This window comes from Canis lupus, chromosome 6, assembly GCF_003254725.2.
Source record: "Canis lupus dingo isolate Sandy chromosome 6, ASM325472v2, whole genome shotgun sequence".
NCBI lineage: Eukaryota > Metazoa > Chordata > Mammalia > Carnivora > Canidae > Canis > Canis lupus.
Window position 1 is genome coordinate 9,978,287 of NC_064248.1, and position 15,840 is coordinate 9,994,126.

The 15,840-nt window shown below is 51.6% G+C and overlaps 1 protein-coding gene across 10 annotated transcripts in view; it reads left to right on the plus strand.

Moving 5' to 3' along the window:
- Positions 1-15,840, plus strand: part of PTCD1 (pentatricopeptide repeat domain 1) — a 43,901-nt gene that overhangs the window by 23,100 nt on the left and 4,961 nt on the right. For 3 of the 10 annotated variants that reach the window (XM_049110805.1, XM_049110806.1, XM_049110807.1), the window contains exons 1-8: positions 23-140; positions 2,494-3,005; positions 5,751-5,891; positions 8,238-8,456; positions 10,586-10,687; positions 12,584-13,288; positions 14,311-14,427; positions 15,082-15,264. In XM_049110805.1, the coding sequence (XP_048966762.1) occupies positions 38-140; positions 2,494-3,005; positions 5,751-5,891; positions 8,238-8,456; positions 10,586-10,687; positions 12,584-13,288; positions 14,311-14,427; positions 15,082-15,264 (2,082 nt within the window). In that variant the 5' untranslated portion in view covers positions 23-37. The other 7 variants (XM_025426133.3, XM_035717785.2, XM_049110809.1 and 4 more) reach the window with 6 other exon arrangements.

Genomic DNA, 15,840 nt, shown 5'->3' on the forward strand with positions numbered 1-15,840 from the left:
CTCCTCTCGCCGCCCGGGGTAACCCGCCTCCGCGCGCATGGGGCGGGGCTTTCACGTGGCGGACTGCGCCTGCGTGAAGTCGGCGGGGGGCCTGCGCGGACGTGAAGGTCGGTGGGAAGGACCCCCTGGAGCACGGCGCGGTGAGGCGAGGAGGGCGCGGCGGGGCGACGCGGCGCGGGGCTCCGGGCTGTGTTCACTGGGGGGACTTTTCCAGTGAGATCCTGTTCCCGGGCGGGGACGGGACGACGGAGGGGCCGCGAGTGTCGCAGCCGGGGTCGGGGCTGTCTGGTGAGACGACCGAGGCTCGAAAGGCCCTTGTGGAGGGGGTCGGGCTGGCCCGAGGGCCCCGGGGAGCGTCCGGGGAGGGACGCCCGCCCTACCCCACCCCCACCCCAGCACAGCGGCGGCGCGTGTCTAATTCAGGGGATGTCATTACTGGCAGGTTAATGAGCCTGGGTAGGGAGAAAATTGCACCTTTAGTTTTCTCTGTGTGAAATGGGCATTTCCTTCCGTGACTGGCAGGTGTAGCGTTAACAGGGCCCTCAACTAAGTCGGGGTTTCTAGTGGGGATGACCGTCAGTGATGGTCGGAGGTAGAGTACGTGCAAGTTACCACAAGCTATCGTCTACACTAATCACTGCTGTGACTGGATCTTGGTGTTCATGCGTCGGAAAAGCAGCCTATATACTGGAATAGCAGGAACTTGTTTTTTAAAACGTCTTAATATCTATTTCGACATGGTTGGTTTTTGGTTTTTTTTTTTTTCTTGCAGCGCTCAGCATTTCATTTAACGCACCTAAGCACTTTATTTAATGTGGCTACTTGACAATGTAGAATCACGGATGTGCTCACGTTATGGTTCTGTTACGGTCGCAGGTTTCACCAGATGTCTGTACTGGTGTCAGGAAAGGCTAATATCCAGACCTGGGCTCACTGGCAGACGGGTTCCACAGCTGGCGGGTCTCACCTTTGCACTCCACTACATGCTGCAAGATCCCCAGCAAGTCACTCCCCTTCCTGAGCCTCAGATATTTGTTTTTAAAGATTTTATTTATTTATTCATGAGACACACACAGAGAGGCAGAGCCATAGGCAGAGGGAGAAGCAGGCTCCCTAAGGGGAGCCCAATGTGGGACTCGATCCCAGGTTCCCCTGGATCACGACCTGAGCTGAAGACAGAGGCTCAACCACTGAGCCACCCAGGCATCCCTTGAGCCTCAGTTATTAATCAGTCTGCAGTCCCTTAAAAGTCTTACCAACTGTGAGCTTCTGTTACAACCAGATCTTAAAATAGTGTCATGGTGGCTATTCTGATACACGTTTTAAAGATCTTATTTATTTATTCGTGAAACACATAGAGGCAGAGACGTAGGCAGAGGGAGAAGCCAGCTCCATGCAGGGAGCCTGATGTGGGACTCGATCCTGGGACCCCAGGATCACACCATGAGCCAAAGGCAGACGCTTAGCCACTGAGCCACCCAGGCGTCCCCTGGCATTTTTTTTTATTAAAGAGTTTAAAAAAAAAATTTAAAAATCAAAAGAGTTTCAAGTACGCAGACCAGGATCTCTGGTCTAGCACTAATAGAAATGTAATGCAAGCCATGTGTACGATTTATAATTTTCAAGTAGCCATGTTAAATCTGAAAAATTGTGAAAACTAATGTTAAATTTTTATTTAGCCCAGTATATCCAAAATTATTTCAACGTGTCAAAAGGTGATTGTGTATAATTTGTCTACTTTTTTGGGCATAAAGTCTTTGAAATCAAGTGTGTAATTTATACTTAAAGCATGTCTTCATTTAGATTAGACTCATTTTAAGTGTTCACATGTGGCTAGTGGCTACTGTACTGGACAGCACAACTCTAGCCTATGTATCCACAAATTTTGCAGAAAAGGCATGCTTGAGAGAACTTCCCTGTGCAGAGGCCCAGATGGTATTTTTTAAAATAATACATTATAATAGCTTTAACTTTTGAAACAGCAGTAAACGAGATATGCTAAAAACATCTTATTTAATCTTTACAACCTTATGGTGAAAAAAGAACAACAACCTTACGGTGAGGTCAGTAGGATCATCTTCATCTTGCAGTTGAAGAAATGTATGCACAGAAACGTCAAGGAATGGGCCTAGTCACACAACAGCTCTGGCTAGTACTCAAATTCCATTCTGACTTCAGTGACTGGTCTCTCAGATCATGGCTTGATAATATCAATAGCTTATGTCTGTTGGGGGCTTACTGTGCCAGCACTGTGCTGCACACCATGTATCTGAGCTTCATTCAGTCATTGCTACAGGACTGTGTGGGCAGTGGTTATAGTTAACCCCAGTTCACAGGGCAGGAGACTGAGACCAGAGCAGTGAGTGCCCCAGGACTCATGGGTGGTTGTTTGGCAAAACCGAAATCTGAAAGCAGGCTTTCTAATATCAGTATTCGTGCTTGTAATCCGTTCTCTGTCTTCTTTCTGCCTTTTGTGACTACAAACCCAAGTAGACTTCATTATATTTCTGACCTGTGCCAGGCCCTGGAGGAAAAAGCCAGAGTTGGACCTCATGAGATTTGCTCAGCTTTTCTCCCGCTTCCGCCCTGTGGGACTGTCCGCCCTCCAGCACCTTGACCCTCTCAGAGTCAAATGGGCAGGAGGCAGGGAGGGGCCCACATGGCTGAGGGCTGCATGGCTGACTCGAGCCTGCAGCAGCTCCCCCTTGCAGCTGCCCATTGGCCAGGGGAACCAGAAGAATGTGAGCAGCCTCAGCTCTGACCTGAGCCAGCCCAGCCCCACGGCCACTCAGGAAGAAGAGGAAGGTAGCTTTGGGACCCTCTCCAGCAAGTACTCTTCGAGGAGAATGTTCCGAAAGTCAACAGCCCAGTTGTATAACCTGCGGCTCAGGGAACAGAGTGCTGAAGATGAAGAAAGAGAGCTGGAGCCAAAGTCATGGCGGGGCCGGAAAAACACCCCTTACTGGTACTTCCTTCAGTGCAAACACCTGATCAGAGAAGGAAAGGTGAGGGGACCTTTGGATTCTGTTGGTCCTGGTTCTACTTCCTCTGTAGCCTAGTGTTTTGGAGGAGCCACCTTACCTGACCTCTACATACTTAGATGCTCAGGGCTCTTCTCTGTCTTCACTCACTCTGGTTGCTACACCAGGTGATCTGCCACCCCCTGGCTTTCAGGCTCCCCCTTCACTGCAGTTCTTCTGTTCTTCTCTCCAGCCCAGCCCTCCCCATATACATATCCGGCTACCTCACCAGCTCCCTTACACCCACCCACACTGGCCTGAAATTTTGGTTCTCAGCCTTGTTTTGACTGCACTGTTTTCATCTCATTAAATGGCGATCCTACTGTTTCATCTGTCCAGGTCAGAAGCCTTTGCGCCATCCCTGACTCTTCTATTTCTCTCTCCAGCTGGAGCTTTAAAATATGACCAGTCTTAACCCTTCTTGTAGTATTCCCCCTGAAAGCCCAGGCCTTGCCTTATCCTCAGCTCCTCAGCTACCACGACGCTTGTAAGTGGGCTGCCTGCCATTCTCACCACCTCCTTCTCCCATGTCTGCACAGTGCAGAACCACCCTGTTAAAGCAGAAAGCAGATTATGTTACTCTTCCTGCTAGGACTTGCAAATGTGTTCAATGACATCGATGTTCGTATTCTTAGGTGTTGATAATGACGTTGACATATGTTTAAAAATTTCTTAGAGGTGTATGTTGAAGATGTGGGGAATGAAATAATGGAATGTCTATAAATGTGCTTTATTTTTTGTAAATATTTTATTTTGGGGGGAGAGAGCATAAAGAGAATGAGCAGGAGTGAAGAGGAGAGGCAGAGGTAAAAGGACTCCACCCCCCATGTGGGATTTGATCCCAGGATTTGGGTTCATGACCTGAGCTGAAGGCAAATGCCTAGCCAACTGAGCCACCCAGGCACCTTGTAAATGTGCTTTAAAAATTCCATTTTGGGGGTGCCTCGGTGGCTCAGTTGGTGAAGCGTCTAACTCGATCTCAGAGTCATGAGTTCAAGCCCCATGTTGGGGTCCATACTGGGTATAGAGCCTGCTTTAAAAAAAAAAAAAAAGATTTCAGTGTGGAGTGGGAGTACAGAGTGTGCATGAACAAGATTGTTAATCATTATAGTTATTTTTACTTTTGTGTATGTTTGAAGTTTTCCATAATGAAAACTTGAGAAATAAAGAAAAGCCAAAGTCCTCACAAAAGCTTATGAAGCCTGCAAGGTCTGCCTTCCACTCTCCTTACTTCTCTACTCTTATCTCCCCTTCCCTCACTGCTATAACCATCCTGGTCTCCTCTCTGCTTCTCCAACTCCCAGGTACACTCTTGACTCAGGGCCTTTGCACTGTTTTCTCATATAGTGGTGTTTTTTCCCTTACCTCCTTCAGATTGTTGTTCTGTCACCTTTTGAGTGAAGCCCTGCTTGGCTGTCTTATCTAAAACTGAATCTTCCAGGGTGCCTGGCTGGTTCAGTTGGTTAAGTGTCTGCCTTCAGCTCAGGTTATGATCTTAGGGTCCTGGGATAGAGCCCTGTGTTGAGCTTCCTGCTCAGTGGGGAGTCTGCCTCTCTCTCTCCCTCTGCTCCTCCCCCTCTGCTCATGATCTCTCTCTCTCTCTCTCTCTCTCTCTCATAAATAAATAAAATCTCTTAAAAACCCAGGAAAATCTCCCATACCCTTTTTTTCTGGCACTTCTTGCTTTATTTTTGTTTTAAAACCTATCACTGGGGCACCTGGGTGGTTCAGTCAGTTAAGCATCTGCCTTTGGCTCAGTTCCATGATCCCAGGCTTCTCCTCCTCCCAGGCCCTGCTCGTGCTCTCTCTCACTCTTTCTCTGTCTCTCTTTCAAATAAAATCTTAAAGAATAAAATAACAACCTATCACCATTTGACATAGTACATATTTTTTTTATTTCACCTGGCATCTGTCTTTTGCACATTAGAAAATGTGTTCCATGAGGAGCCTCCCTCTCGTTCATGGCTATATCCCCAGCAAATGGACCTTGCCTGGTACATAGTAGGATTCAGTAATTACTGGTTGAACCAATGGATGAAAACAATAATTAAGTTGTAAGGGGGTGAACTGAGGATTTAAAGGAGATGGTATTGGAGTAGGGATGGGGTAGAGATGACTGTGGGGTAAGGGGATTTGCAGCCAGAGGAAGCTGGTCACTCAGGGCTGCTGTCTTATGCCATCTCAGAAGGCTGCTGCTGTGAATGGCCCCATGTGGTTGTGCCACACAGTGGCCCCAAGTGTGCCCACCATCCTGGCCAGAACCCAATCTCCCATACCACTTAGGCCCAAGGGGCTGCCACTATAGGTGGGGTCACCAAGGAAGTAAAGGCAGGGCAGATCCCAGGATTTGTAGAATTAACATTTTCTGAGGACCTACTGAGGGCCAGGCTCTGGCTCCACTCTAGGCCCACAAGGAGACAAAGACATGGCCCTGCTTTCGAGGAGTTCATTGTCTGGCTGGAGGGAAGGCAGCCATGGCAGCAGGACCAAGAGCTTTTGTAGGTGGTGGGAATTTAGTGGGCTTTTCTTCCTGGCCACCATGAAGCTCCCTTGCTGCAGAGCCCAGGGACCAAGAGGCTGGTAGCAGAGGCCCAGGACAGCTGTGTGGTTCCTGGGCAGGCTGGGGGGGTGGGGGCAGGGGGAGTCCCTCAGTCTCAGTTTCCCTCTCTTTGCTGAGGGTCTCTGAGGCCTCCCTAAGCACCCCTCCCCCCATGTCCCTTCTCCCTGCAGCTGGCTGAGGCCCTGGATCTGTTTGAGCGGCAGATGCTGAAGGAAGAGCGACTTCAGCCCCTTGAGTGCAACTACACTGTACTGATCGGGGGCTGTGGGCGGGCCGGATACCTGAAGAAGGCCTTCAGGCTCTACAACGATGTGAGTGCGGGGCTGGGGGCAGAGGGGTAAGGCTTCAGAGGGCATGGGTTTTTGAGGCAGAAGGAGCTGGGTGCGCATGGCAGGATGTCAACTGCTGGGACATTACCATGGCCAGATTAACCTCCTGGCCTCTGTTTCATCCTCTGTAAAGTGGAGGGGATCTTGGATGATTATGTGAGCTGGGTGGAAAGTCTTCCATTCCCTGACTGGACTGCAGCAGCTCCCCCTCCCCCCACTCCGCCTCCCTTCTCCACTGCTGCTCCTGTTGTGTTTACATTGTCTCACCCTTACTGTCCACATGGGACACATATACGCAGTTTGCGTCCAAAGCTGGTCCTTTAGAAAGGGGCTCTTGTGCCTCTTGGAAGGTAGTTTCACTTTATATTCATCCACTTCTTGTGTTGTATTTATTTTCAGAGCTGGGAAGCTATGTCCTGTGTAGTCGTGAAAGCTTTGCCTAAGAGGATAGTAGGCTCTAGTAGAAATAATCCAACCCTCTCTTGCAGCCAGAAGCTTGGGAACATCCTTTATCCCAGCAAGACTTACTGTCCATTTGGGATGTACCTCCTCGAGGCCTGATCATCTCTAGCTGGAAGCAGGGGGGGGAATTGTGGTTCCAAATGATAAAATAACATAGCCTCTGAAAGACCTAAGGACCCATCACGGTAGAGAAAGACAGGAAGCTTCCCTGACAAGCCACCTAGCAGCAGAGCATTCAGGTGCTAAGTGAGGGGCAGCTAGTGCTAGGGGGGTGTTTGTTGTGTTTTTTGGTTCACAGTCCAATAGCAGCTCTTAACTCACATTTGAGAGGACCCTTAAATCACCACCTGTCACCTCAGAGATGTACAGTTCACTCTTTCTTACCTTAAGTTATTCTCTGTCAATTTGCTTCTTTTTTTTTCTAATAAAATTTTTACTTTGGAATAATTTCAGATTCATAGAAAAAGTGCAAAGACGTAAAGAAAATTCCCGAATACCCTTCCCTCTGCTAATCCCTGTAGTAGCATCTCATGCCTTGACGGTCTATTTATCAGAACTGAGAAACCACTCTTACTAGAAACTGAACTCCAGATTTTATTTGGATTTCACCTTTTTTTTTTCCCACTGAGATCTTCTTTCTTTTCCTGTATCCAGTCTGGGTCCCCACGCTGGCTTCTCCATTTTGTGATACTTTTTGAATTTCCTTTTTGTCCATGACATTGACAGATTTCAGGAGTACTGGTCAAGGATTTTTTTTTTAAGATTTTATTTATTTATTCATGAGAGACAGACAGAGAGAGAGGCAGAGACACAGGCAGAGGGAGAAGCAGGCTCCATTATGCAGGGAGCCTGATGTGGGACTCGATCCCAGGTCTCCAGGATCACGCCCTGGGCTGAAGAGGGCGCTAAACTGCTGAGCCACCCCGGCTGCCCTGGTCAAGGATTTTGTAGAATGTCTCTCCATTTGTACTTGTGACAAGGCTGTGGTTATGGGCTTGGGGAAAGGCTGTCACAGAAGCAAAGTGTCCTTTTCCTGCCAGGGGACTTAGCACACGTGACAGATACCTTGGTCACTTGGCGAAAGTGCTGTTTGCCAGGTTTCTGCCCCTATTCGATTTTTCCGTGTGTGTACTTTGCCGCCCTCATTACTGTTGTTGATTTTTTCTTTGTTATGTTTCGTCCTACCTGGAGTGTAAGCTTGATGCAAACAAGCAGTATCTGTCCTGGTAACCACTGGTAGCTGGTGCCTGGCTTACAGTAAGTCCTCAGGACACATTTGTCATGTACATGAGTTCACACACGGCATACATCATCCTCATAGTTGGATCACCATCCTCATTTTTCAGATGAGGAAACAACGGCCACCATGTTTGAGGTGAAGTGCCATGTCCAAGGTCACTGTGCTTGTGAGCATTGGAGCTGGGATTTGAGCCCCAAACAGCCTGACTCTGAGCACAAGGCTCTTTTTTTAAAAGATATTTTATTTACTTAGAACAGGCAGGGGGATCTGCAAAGGGAGAGGGAGAAGCAGGTAACCCACTGAGCAGGGAGCCCGATGCGGAGCTGAGAGAGCATCAGGAGGATTCTGCTAAAGGCATCTCAGGCCCAGAGTGGGCTGACAGCCATGGGGAGGATGATGCTTTCCTTGGTGCATCTGGAGGGCAGGTTTTCAGAGGCCCTCTGGCTGAGTCAGGGTTTTGGAGAAGTAGGCTCTGACATGTCACTCAGCTCCACCTTAGCACAGGTCCTGCCAACTGGCCTGTTAAATGCAGGAACAGAGTTCTTTCCAGCTTTCCCTCAGGGCGGCTGTCACCTGTTTGTCCAGCTGGCCCAGAGCTACCTTCAGGTTTCTTTCCATCTCCACAGATGAAAAAAAGGGACCTGGAGCCCACAGATGCCACGTACACAGCCCTGTTCAATGTCTGTGCTGAGTCCCCCTGGAAGGACTCTGCTCTGCAGAGTGCCCTGAAGCTCCGGCAGCAGCTCCAGGCCAGAAACTTCCAGCTCAACTTAAAAACATACCATGCACTGCTGAAGATGGCTGCCTTGTGCGCAGACCTCAGGATGTGCCTTGATGTGTTCAAGGTAAGGGTGCCCCTTCCTTCCTTCTCCCCCACCCGGGGCCAGTCCCATGTGGCAGATGTGAGGCTATGGCTCTTGATGTCCCTCCCGCAGGAAGATTCAGGGGCTGATGAGGAATCGGGCTTGGGTTCACCAATTGGCAGAGGCCTCAGTCTGACAGATAAAGAAGCCCTGCCCCTAGGAGGGTGGTGGGTTGTGTGTGCTACTGTGTGCTACGACTCTGTGTGAGACTCCTTGGTGCCATAGAGGAGGGCAGGGCATCACAGCAGTAAGGATGAATCAATGCTCACCAGGGAAGGCATCCTGCTTAAAGCAGTGGGAACAAAAATCGCTGGTTTCCAGGAGGTGCCAGGTTTGAGGGAAGCAGGTGGTGAGCAAGGGCATGGGATTGCTGAGCAGGGTCTTGTCTGCATCAGTGCTTTGGCTCATAGTCACTCTCTCCCTCTCTTTTTTAATGTGCTCCATGCTGGAGTTCAGAGTTCATGTGGGGCTTAAACTCTCGACCCTGAGATCAAGACCTGAGCTGAGATCAAGAGTTGGATGCTTCACTGAATGAGCCATCAAGGTGCTCTCTGTAGCTGCTTTTATTCCTCAGCTATAAGAAGGGTTTTTATCCCCAGTTCCAGAGGAGACCATGAGGAGGTTTAAGCAGGGAGGACCAGTACCGGGGTGGTAGTTCTGCGCTCTCGGGTTGGGAAGGGAGACAAACGTGAATTAACACCTAAAGGAAGGCTCTAGGTCCTCACAACTAAACCTCAGGAGAACTTCAGCATGCCCTTGGCAGCCTTGTCTTCCCTCAGGCCCATGGACACGCTCATTCTCTGCTCTTAGGTTCTGTCTTGCTTTTCCCACTGCTGACTGATGCTTTTCCTCACTGCATGTACTGAGGTCCCACCTGCCCACCACAGGAGAAGGGGCCTGTTGGATCGTCCAGGCACCACGTGGTGCAGAGCAGCCTGTGACCAGCCTCTGGGTTGGCTGCCTTGAGGTGGCCTGCTCTACAGGAGAGGCAGGATCATGGGGTCTCAACCCTGGAGACCTCCTTGAGAGTGATAAATCCTTCCCAAGGGTGCCATGTGAGGGGCAGGTAGTTGAAGCCTCCAGAAGAGGTCAGTGTGGCTGATTGGCCTCTGACCTGTCCGGAGATGTCATTGATATTTTATGGAGGTTAGTCTGTGGGGAGAGAGACCAGTTAAGAGACAGTTGGGAGACAGTCCCAGACAGAGCACAAACTAAAACCTCACTGAGAGGGGCGCCTGGATGGCTCAGTCATTTAAGGGTCTGCCTTCAGCTCAGGTCATGATACCCGGGTCCTGGGATTGAGCCCCGTGTTGGGCTCCCTGCTCAGCAGGGAGTCAGCTTCTCCCTCTCCCTCTGCCCCTTCCCCTGCTTATGTGTGCATATGTGCACACTCTCTCAAAGAAATAAGATCTATAAAATGATAAAACCTCTCTGAGGTGGAAGGGTTGGTGACGGGGAGAGTCAGAAGTGGCTGATGGTGGGGTAGGGTGGGAACACCTATGCTCACAAGAGGGACAGAGGAAGACAGGCTCGAGGAGGAGACCCTTAGGAGCTGAGGGGTGGAAGAATATTTCAAGAAGGCAATGGCCAAGCCTGACAGGCTCGAGAGAGGCCAGGGGTAACAAGTGTCATAAAAATGTGCATGGGCACTATACCTTGTTGTGGAGGTGTTCCAGAGATCCTCCAAGGCAAGTCCTGCCTGTGACCCTGCTCTCTGGATGAGGAGGCTGAACCCAGGGAGCTTCATGCCTTGCCCACACTCACAGTTAGCCAGTAGCAAAGCTAGGACTTGAAGCCAGCTCTGTGCAATTTCAGTGCCTTGAGCACAGGGGCTAAAACTGGCTGCTGCAGTGGTCTTTGCAGAGGGTCTACCCAAAAGTGATCACATCAACCAGGAAGAGCAGCCTAGAAGGAGAGGAGGAGGGAATGCAGGCAGCAATTGGACAGCTCTGCTCAGGGGCTGGTTCTGAGCCATCCCAAAGCCAGATTCAGGTCCCACCTCTTCTAGATGCATGGCCATGGCCTGCCCCAGGAGTGTCTGCCCTGAGTCAGACCCATTGGGCCTGGGCTCTGCCACAGGTTCGCAGTGTGGCCTCTACTCCCTCCTCCAGGAAATCGTCCAGAAAGGGCATGCAGTCACAGAGGAGACCTTCAGTTACCTGCTCATGGGCTGCATCCAGGATAAGAAGACGGGTTTCCGATACACCCTACAGGTCTGTCCCTTCCAGCTCTGTCTTTCTGCCTCTCCCGCTGCCCCTTCCCACGTGCACCTGTGTCAGGTGCAAATGATGACCACGTGTCCATTTGAGCACCTGTGACTGCCCCTTGCAGGTGTTGTTATGTTTGCAATAGTTTGGCCTTCATAAAGCATGCTGCTTCCGGCCGTTTTACAGATGGCGGGGGAGGAGGGCCTTAGAAGGGGCATGGCTGCTGCCACGTGAGGGCACAACCAGCCCATGCTCTTTCACTCTGCCAAATGGCCTTCCATGCCACTGGCTCAGATCGGCTAAGCTTACAGTCTCTGAAGGCCTGCAGCACACTTACATGGAATGTTTGTTCCAGCTCACCTCCCACAGGCCCACACTCAGCATCTCTGCAGGTGGGACCCAGGGATCTTCAGTTAGTCCTGAGAGATGTGCATGGACATCAGAGTTGAGACCCATTGCTCTGATTCCACCTCAGATCCCCTGAGAGCACTGCCCCCCTGGCCCTAGGCAAGTGAGGTGCCAGTAGTAGCAATGGTGCCAGAGCTCCCCTGGAGCTCTTCAACTTAAGGTGGGGCCCACAGACCTGCAGCATTAACCTCACCTGGGAGCTTGTCAGAAGAGCAGGGTCTCAGCCCCACCTGGGCCTACTACATCCATATCAACATTTCAGCAAGATCCCCAGGTGGTTGATCGACACAGAGGCTGAGCCCCAGTGACCTGGGACAGCCCTGGACCAAACGCATGCCTCTCCTCAGCAGACTCTGAAAGCAAGAGCTTTATGGTAAAAATCAGCCAAGATCTAGTTTCTTGCTTTCTTTGTTCTAGGTCTGTTGTAGTTAGAAATGCTAGTAGCTGGCTTGTGTTGTGCACTTGTTAAACTGCTCAACCTAAGCACCATCAGCCCTGTTTTACAGACAAGGAAACTGAGACTCACAGAGGTTGAGTAAGTGGCCTAAGGTCACACAGCTATTAAGCAGATCTGGGATTTGAACTGAGGCCCATCTGACTCCCAAGAACCTGAATCTGTGCTAAACCTCAGGTCTCTGCTGAGACCTTTGCCCTACTTAAGACCCTCTCTGGTGGGCAGCAGACCTCTTGCAGGTTGCACCCACCTGGGCCTGACTGACTCCTTGCCTTGTCTGCACACTTACCCCTGATGAAGACAGAAAGTTAGATGCGAGCTCTCATCCCACCAAATGTGGCCACCCTTTGAGCCCACAAAGAAGCCAGTGTGACCAGTGAGCCCTGTGTGGCATCTCCTGGCACCTTAGAAACGATGTCAGAGTGACCCAGACATGATCAGAGTGGCCCTTTGTGGAGAACACACTGAGTGTGCTAGGTGCTGTGTTGTGGGGTAAGAATGAGCTCATCTCAAGAGGAAACAGGGCTGCCTGGGGCCCCAGCTTAGGGGGTGCTCTTCCTGGCTGAACCCCCCTTGCACTGTCCCTGCCCTGTGTTCTTATACTTCCTGGAGGCTGCAAGGGGCAGGACATGCAGTGGACACTCAGGAAGTGTCACTAAATCCAGCTCTTAAGTCAGCCTAGACTCCTTCAGGATGTAGCCTCTCTGATATCCCTCCCCAGAGTACAGAGAAACTGGACAGAGATCCAGGGTGAAGTCTATTCCCAGTACGGGGGCTCTGGAAGAGGGCAGAGAGATGAAAGTGGGAGAACAGTTTGGAGATGAGCTAGAGAGAGAAAAGGAGTAGCACCCCTGTGAAGTCTCCCAGAGAGTCCTCAGAGTCTCAGGATTCTTAGTTGTCTAGAGCTGGGCATTGGGTTAGATGCTTTTAGCTCTTTTCTGTGCCCTTTGTATTTGCCAAATGGTTGTTTATTTCCTGTGTCTGCTCTGCTTAAGGCTCTTCTGAGGAGTGCAGAGCCTGAACTTATCTCTTCCTGGCAGGTGTGGAGGCAGATGCTGAGTCTGGGGCTCCAGCCGAGCCAGCATGGCTACAACCTCCTTTTGGGGGCAGCTCGAGACTGTGGCTTGGGGGACCCGGAGGTGGCCTCAGCACTGCTCCTGAGGCCCAGGGAGGAGATGGTCCTGCTCCAGCCCCGGGCAGGTGGGTTTCGGACAAGGAAGAGAGCCCAGGCCCAGGTGGGCGATGGCATGTCAATCAAGCACGTGGAGGCCCTGGAGAGGCAGCTGTTTCTGGAACCTTCTCAGGTAGTTGAGGGCCTTCCAGAGCCTCGTGAAGCCAGAGCCCCCAGCAAGGCCCAGCCTGAGGTGGATACCAAGACGGAGCCTGACCACATGGTGACCCTCACTTCATTGGCCTCAGAACCTTCTCGCTGGGGACTGGAGGCCAACCTCCTGACCTTGGGAGCAGTCCCCCCAGCTGTGGTCTCCTTTGGGACTGTAACCACCCCAGCTGACAGGCTGGCCTTGATGGGGGGCCTGGAGGGCTTCTTGGGCAAAATGGCAGAGCATGGGCTCAAGCCCAATATCAAAACCCTCACACTGCTGGCTGAGGTGGTAGAGCCTGGGAGTCCTGCAGAGTCCTCACTGCTGACTGTCCTGGACACGCACCAGGTGGAAGCTGACGTGACATTCTTCAACACACTGATGAGGAAGAAGAGCAAACTTGGCGATCTGGAGGGGGCGAAGGTGAGGGGCATGGAGGCAGGCACCAGATTCAAGAGGAAGGTTCCTCTGACCTTCCAACTGCAGGACCTGGCTCCCCTGCAGGGGGCGTCACCCATTCCACAATAGGTGGGCAGGCTGAGTAGAGCCTCTGTTCTGGGCCTGGGCTTGGGCAAAGCTGAGAACTGAGTGGTGAAGCAGCCAGCTGCACTCCATTGAGGAGCTTACAGATGGATGCAGACAGACACCAAACACATCTTCACTGTCCCGAGGGGCACAAGGCATACAGGAGCTTGGGACCCGAGTGTCCCCACCCTTCAGCCCACACCCTCCGACCCACACATACACGTAACGGTCCTCCACTAAATGCTGTTCCAAGAGCTTCCCATCCATTCCTCTTTTCACTGACCACACCACCAAGGCTCTGCTGGTACGAGGCTTCCTGCATTTCACAGAGGGGACACTGAAGCCCTTGTGGGATTTTGTCCATTTATCTGTCTAAAGCCTCTCTTGTCAGAGCACTGAGCTCTCGTGGACATCAAAGGTGGCAGAGATAGAGCTTCTGCCTTCAGGCCCACAGTGCAGAGCGCACCTTCCTCTAGACAAGCTGAATGTGAGAGCCCCTCCCTGAGCCAGCCAAGCTGCAAGGGCATCTTCCTACCCCAGCCCTCGCAGTCTCATCTTTACTTCCCATACTGCTGTTGGCATTGTCTGCAGCCCTGGGCTGTGGGGTCAGATGACATTGAAGGCCTGAGTGCTGGGATGGATGGCCAGCAGAGGAGCAGAGAGGCACAGGAATATGAAGGGCTTCAGGGAGAGGGGAGGGCATGTCTGAGACAGGCTGGAAGGCAGGGTGTCCTCGCAGAGGGACTGAACTCCGAGGAGCTGGGTGCTCGCAAGCCAAGCTGAGAACAGCATCCATGTGGTCACACAGGGAGCTGTGAAGCCTCTGAGCAGAGCTGTTCCCCCGAGGTCTCCAGCCAGCCATGGAACTTCAACTGAGAAGGCTCTTGCCAGGCCTGGTAGTGTCATATCTGTCCCCACAGGCGCTGCTACCACTCCTGGCAAGGAGGGGAATCATCCCCAACCTGCAGACCTTCTGCAACCTGGCCATTGGGTGCCGTAGGCCCAGGGATGGTCTGCAGCTGCTTGCAGACATGAAGGTGAGTTGGTCCAAGCCTAGGTGGAACCCATGGTGCTACGAACTTGGGAGGTGCTCAGGAAGAAAGCTGAGCCCCCCCGAACCCCCAGGCCTCCCCACCCTGACAGCATAAACAGTGTGTGTGAGGGCAGGGAGAATGGGATCACTCTAGCTTCAAGTGTAGAATGGTCATTGGCCCAGGTGGAGAGAAAGTGGACCCTGCTGCAGGAACTGGCACTGAAAGCATGGGGTGTTCCAGTCTTGAAGGTGGTTGCAGTGGGGAGAGCTCGAGGGGTGGGGACAGGTCTTGGCCCCAACTCTGGACGGATATATGTCAGAATTCTAGGGGCAGGGGTTGCAGTAAACCACAGCCAAGAGCTGAGGAGGTAGTCTACACATGGTTTACTGCCCGAGTCCAGTGATCTCTGAGCAAGTTCTTCAGGGCTGAGAGGGTAGGGTCCTCAGTTGGGGGGGGGGGGAAGGACCTACAGTGTGGGGCACATGTGCTTTCCTTTTTGGAGTGGGGGGGTACAGCCTGTTATTGCCACAAGGTACTGACCTTGCCCCAGTTGCTGGTCTGCAGAGCAGACCTAAATGGCCTGACACGCACAGTGGGCTGCTTTGTCCCAACAGTTGCCGTCACGTCACTGATTGAATGTGTATGTTTCTGTTCCAGAAATCCCAGATGACCCCCAACACCCACATCTACAGCACCCTCATCAACGCGGCCCTCAAGAAGCTGGACTACACCTATCTCATTGACATCCTGAAGGACATGAGGCAGAATAGAGTCCCGGTGAATGAGGTGGTCATCCGCCAACTAGAGTTTGCAGCCCAGTACCCACCTACCTTTGATCGGGTGTGTACCCCAACTCTAACTCAGAGTCCTCTAGTCACCCCACCTACCCTTTACCCCAGGTCTGGCCTTGAGGAATTGGAATTCCCTTGCTTTAAATGTCAGTTGCTTCCCTTAGGAAGAATCCCAAATTCCTTAAACCACAGCCCATGTGTCCCTGTGGACTACATCTCAGGCCACTCTTCCCTGTATTCACTGTCAGCCCTGCTGGCCTTCCATCATTTCTGTGTAACATCAGCCTTTCCTGCCTTGCGGTTTTTGTAGTCCCTCTACCTTCAGTAGGCTCCTCATCTTTCCTGTAACTGGCTCCTCACCCTGTAGGTCGCAGCTTGGATGGCTCTTTCTCAGGGATGCCCTGCTGCTCCCTCCTTCCCATCACCTAGAGCACTGTTCCTTTTTGGCCATTTCACAACCTGTAATTGCATCTGCATGTGTGACTGTCACCTTCACAAAACCTAAGCCCCTCGAGTTGGAGACTGACTCTCTTCTTCACCTGGCTTCCTGGTACCTGTTCATTGCCTGGTGTCTGTTGTCAAGTGAATGGGGATGGCAGCAGGGCTGATAGAATCTCTTATTTTT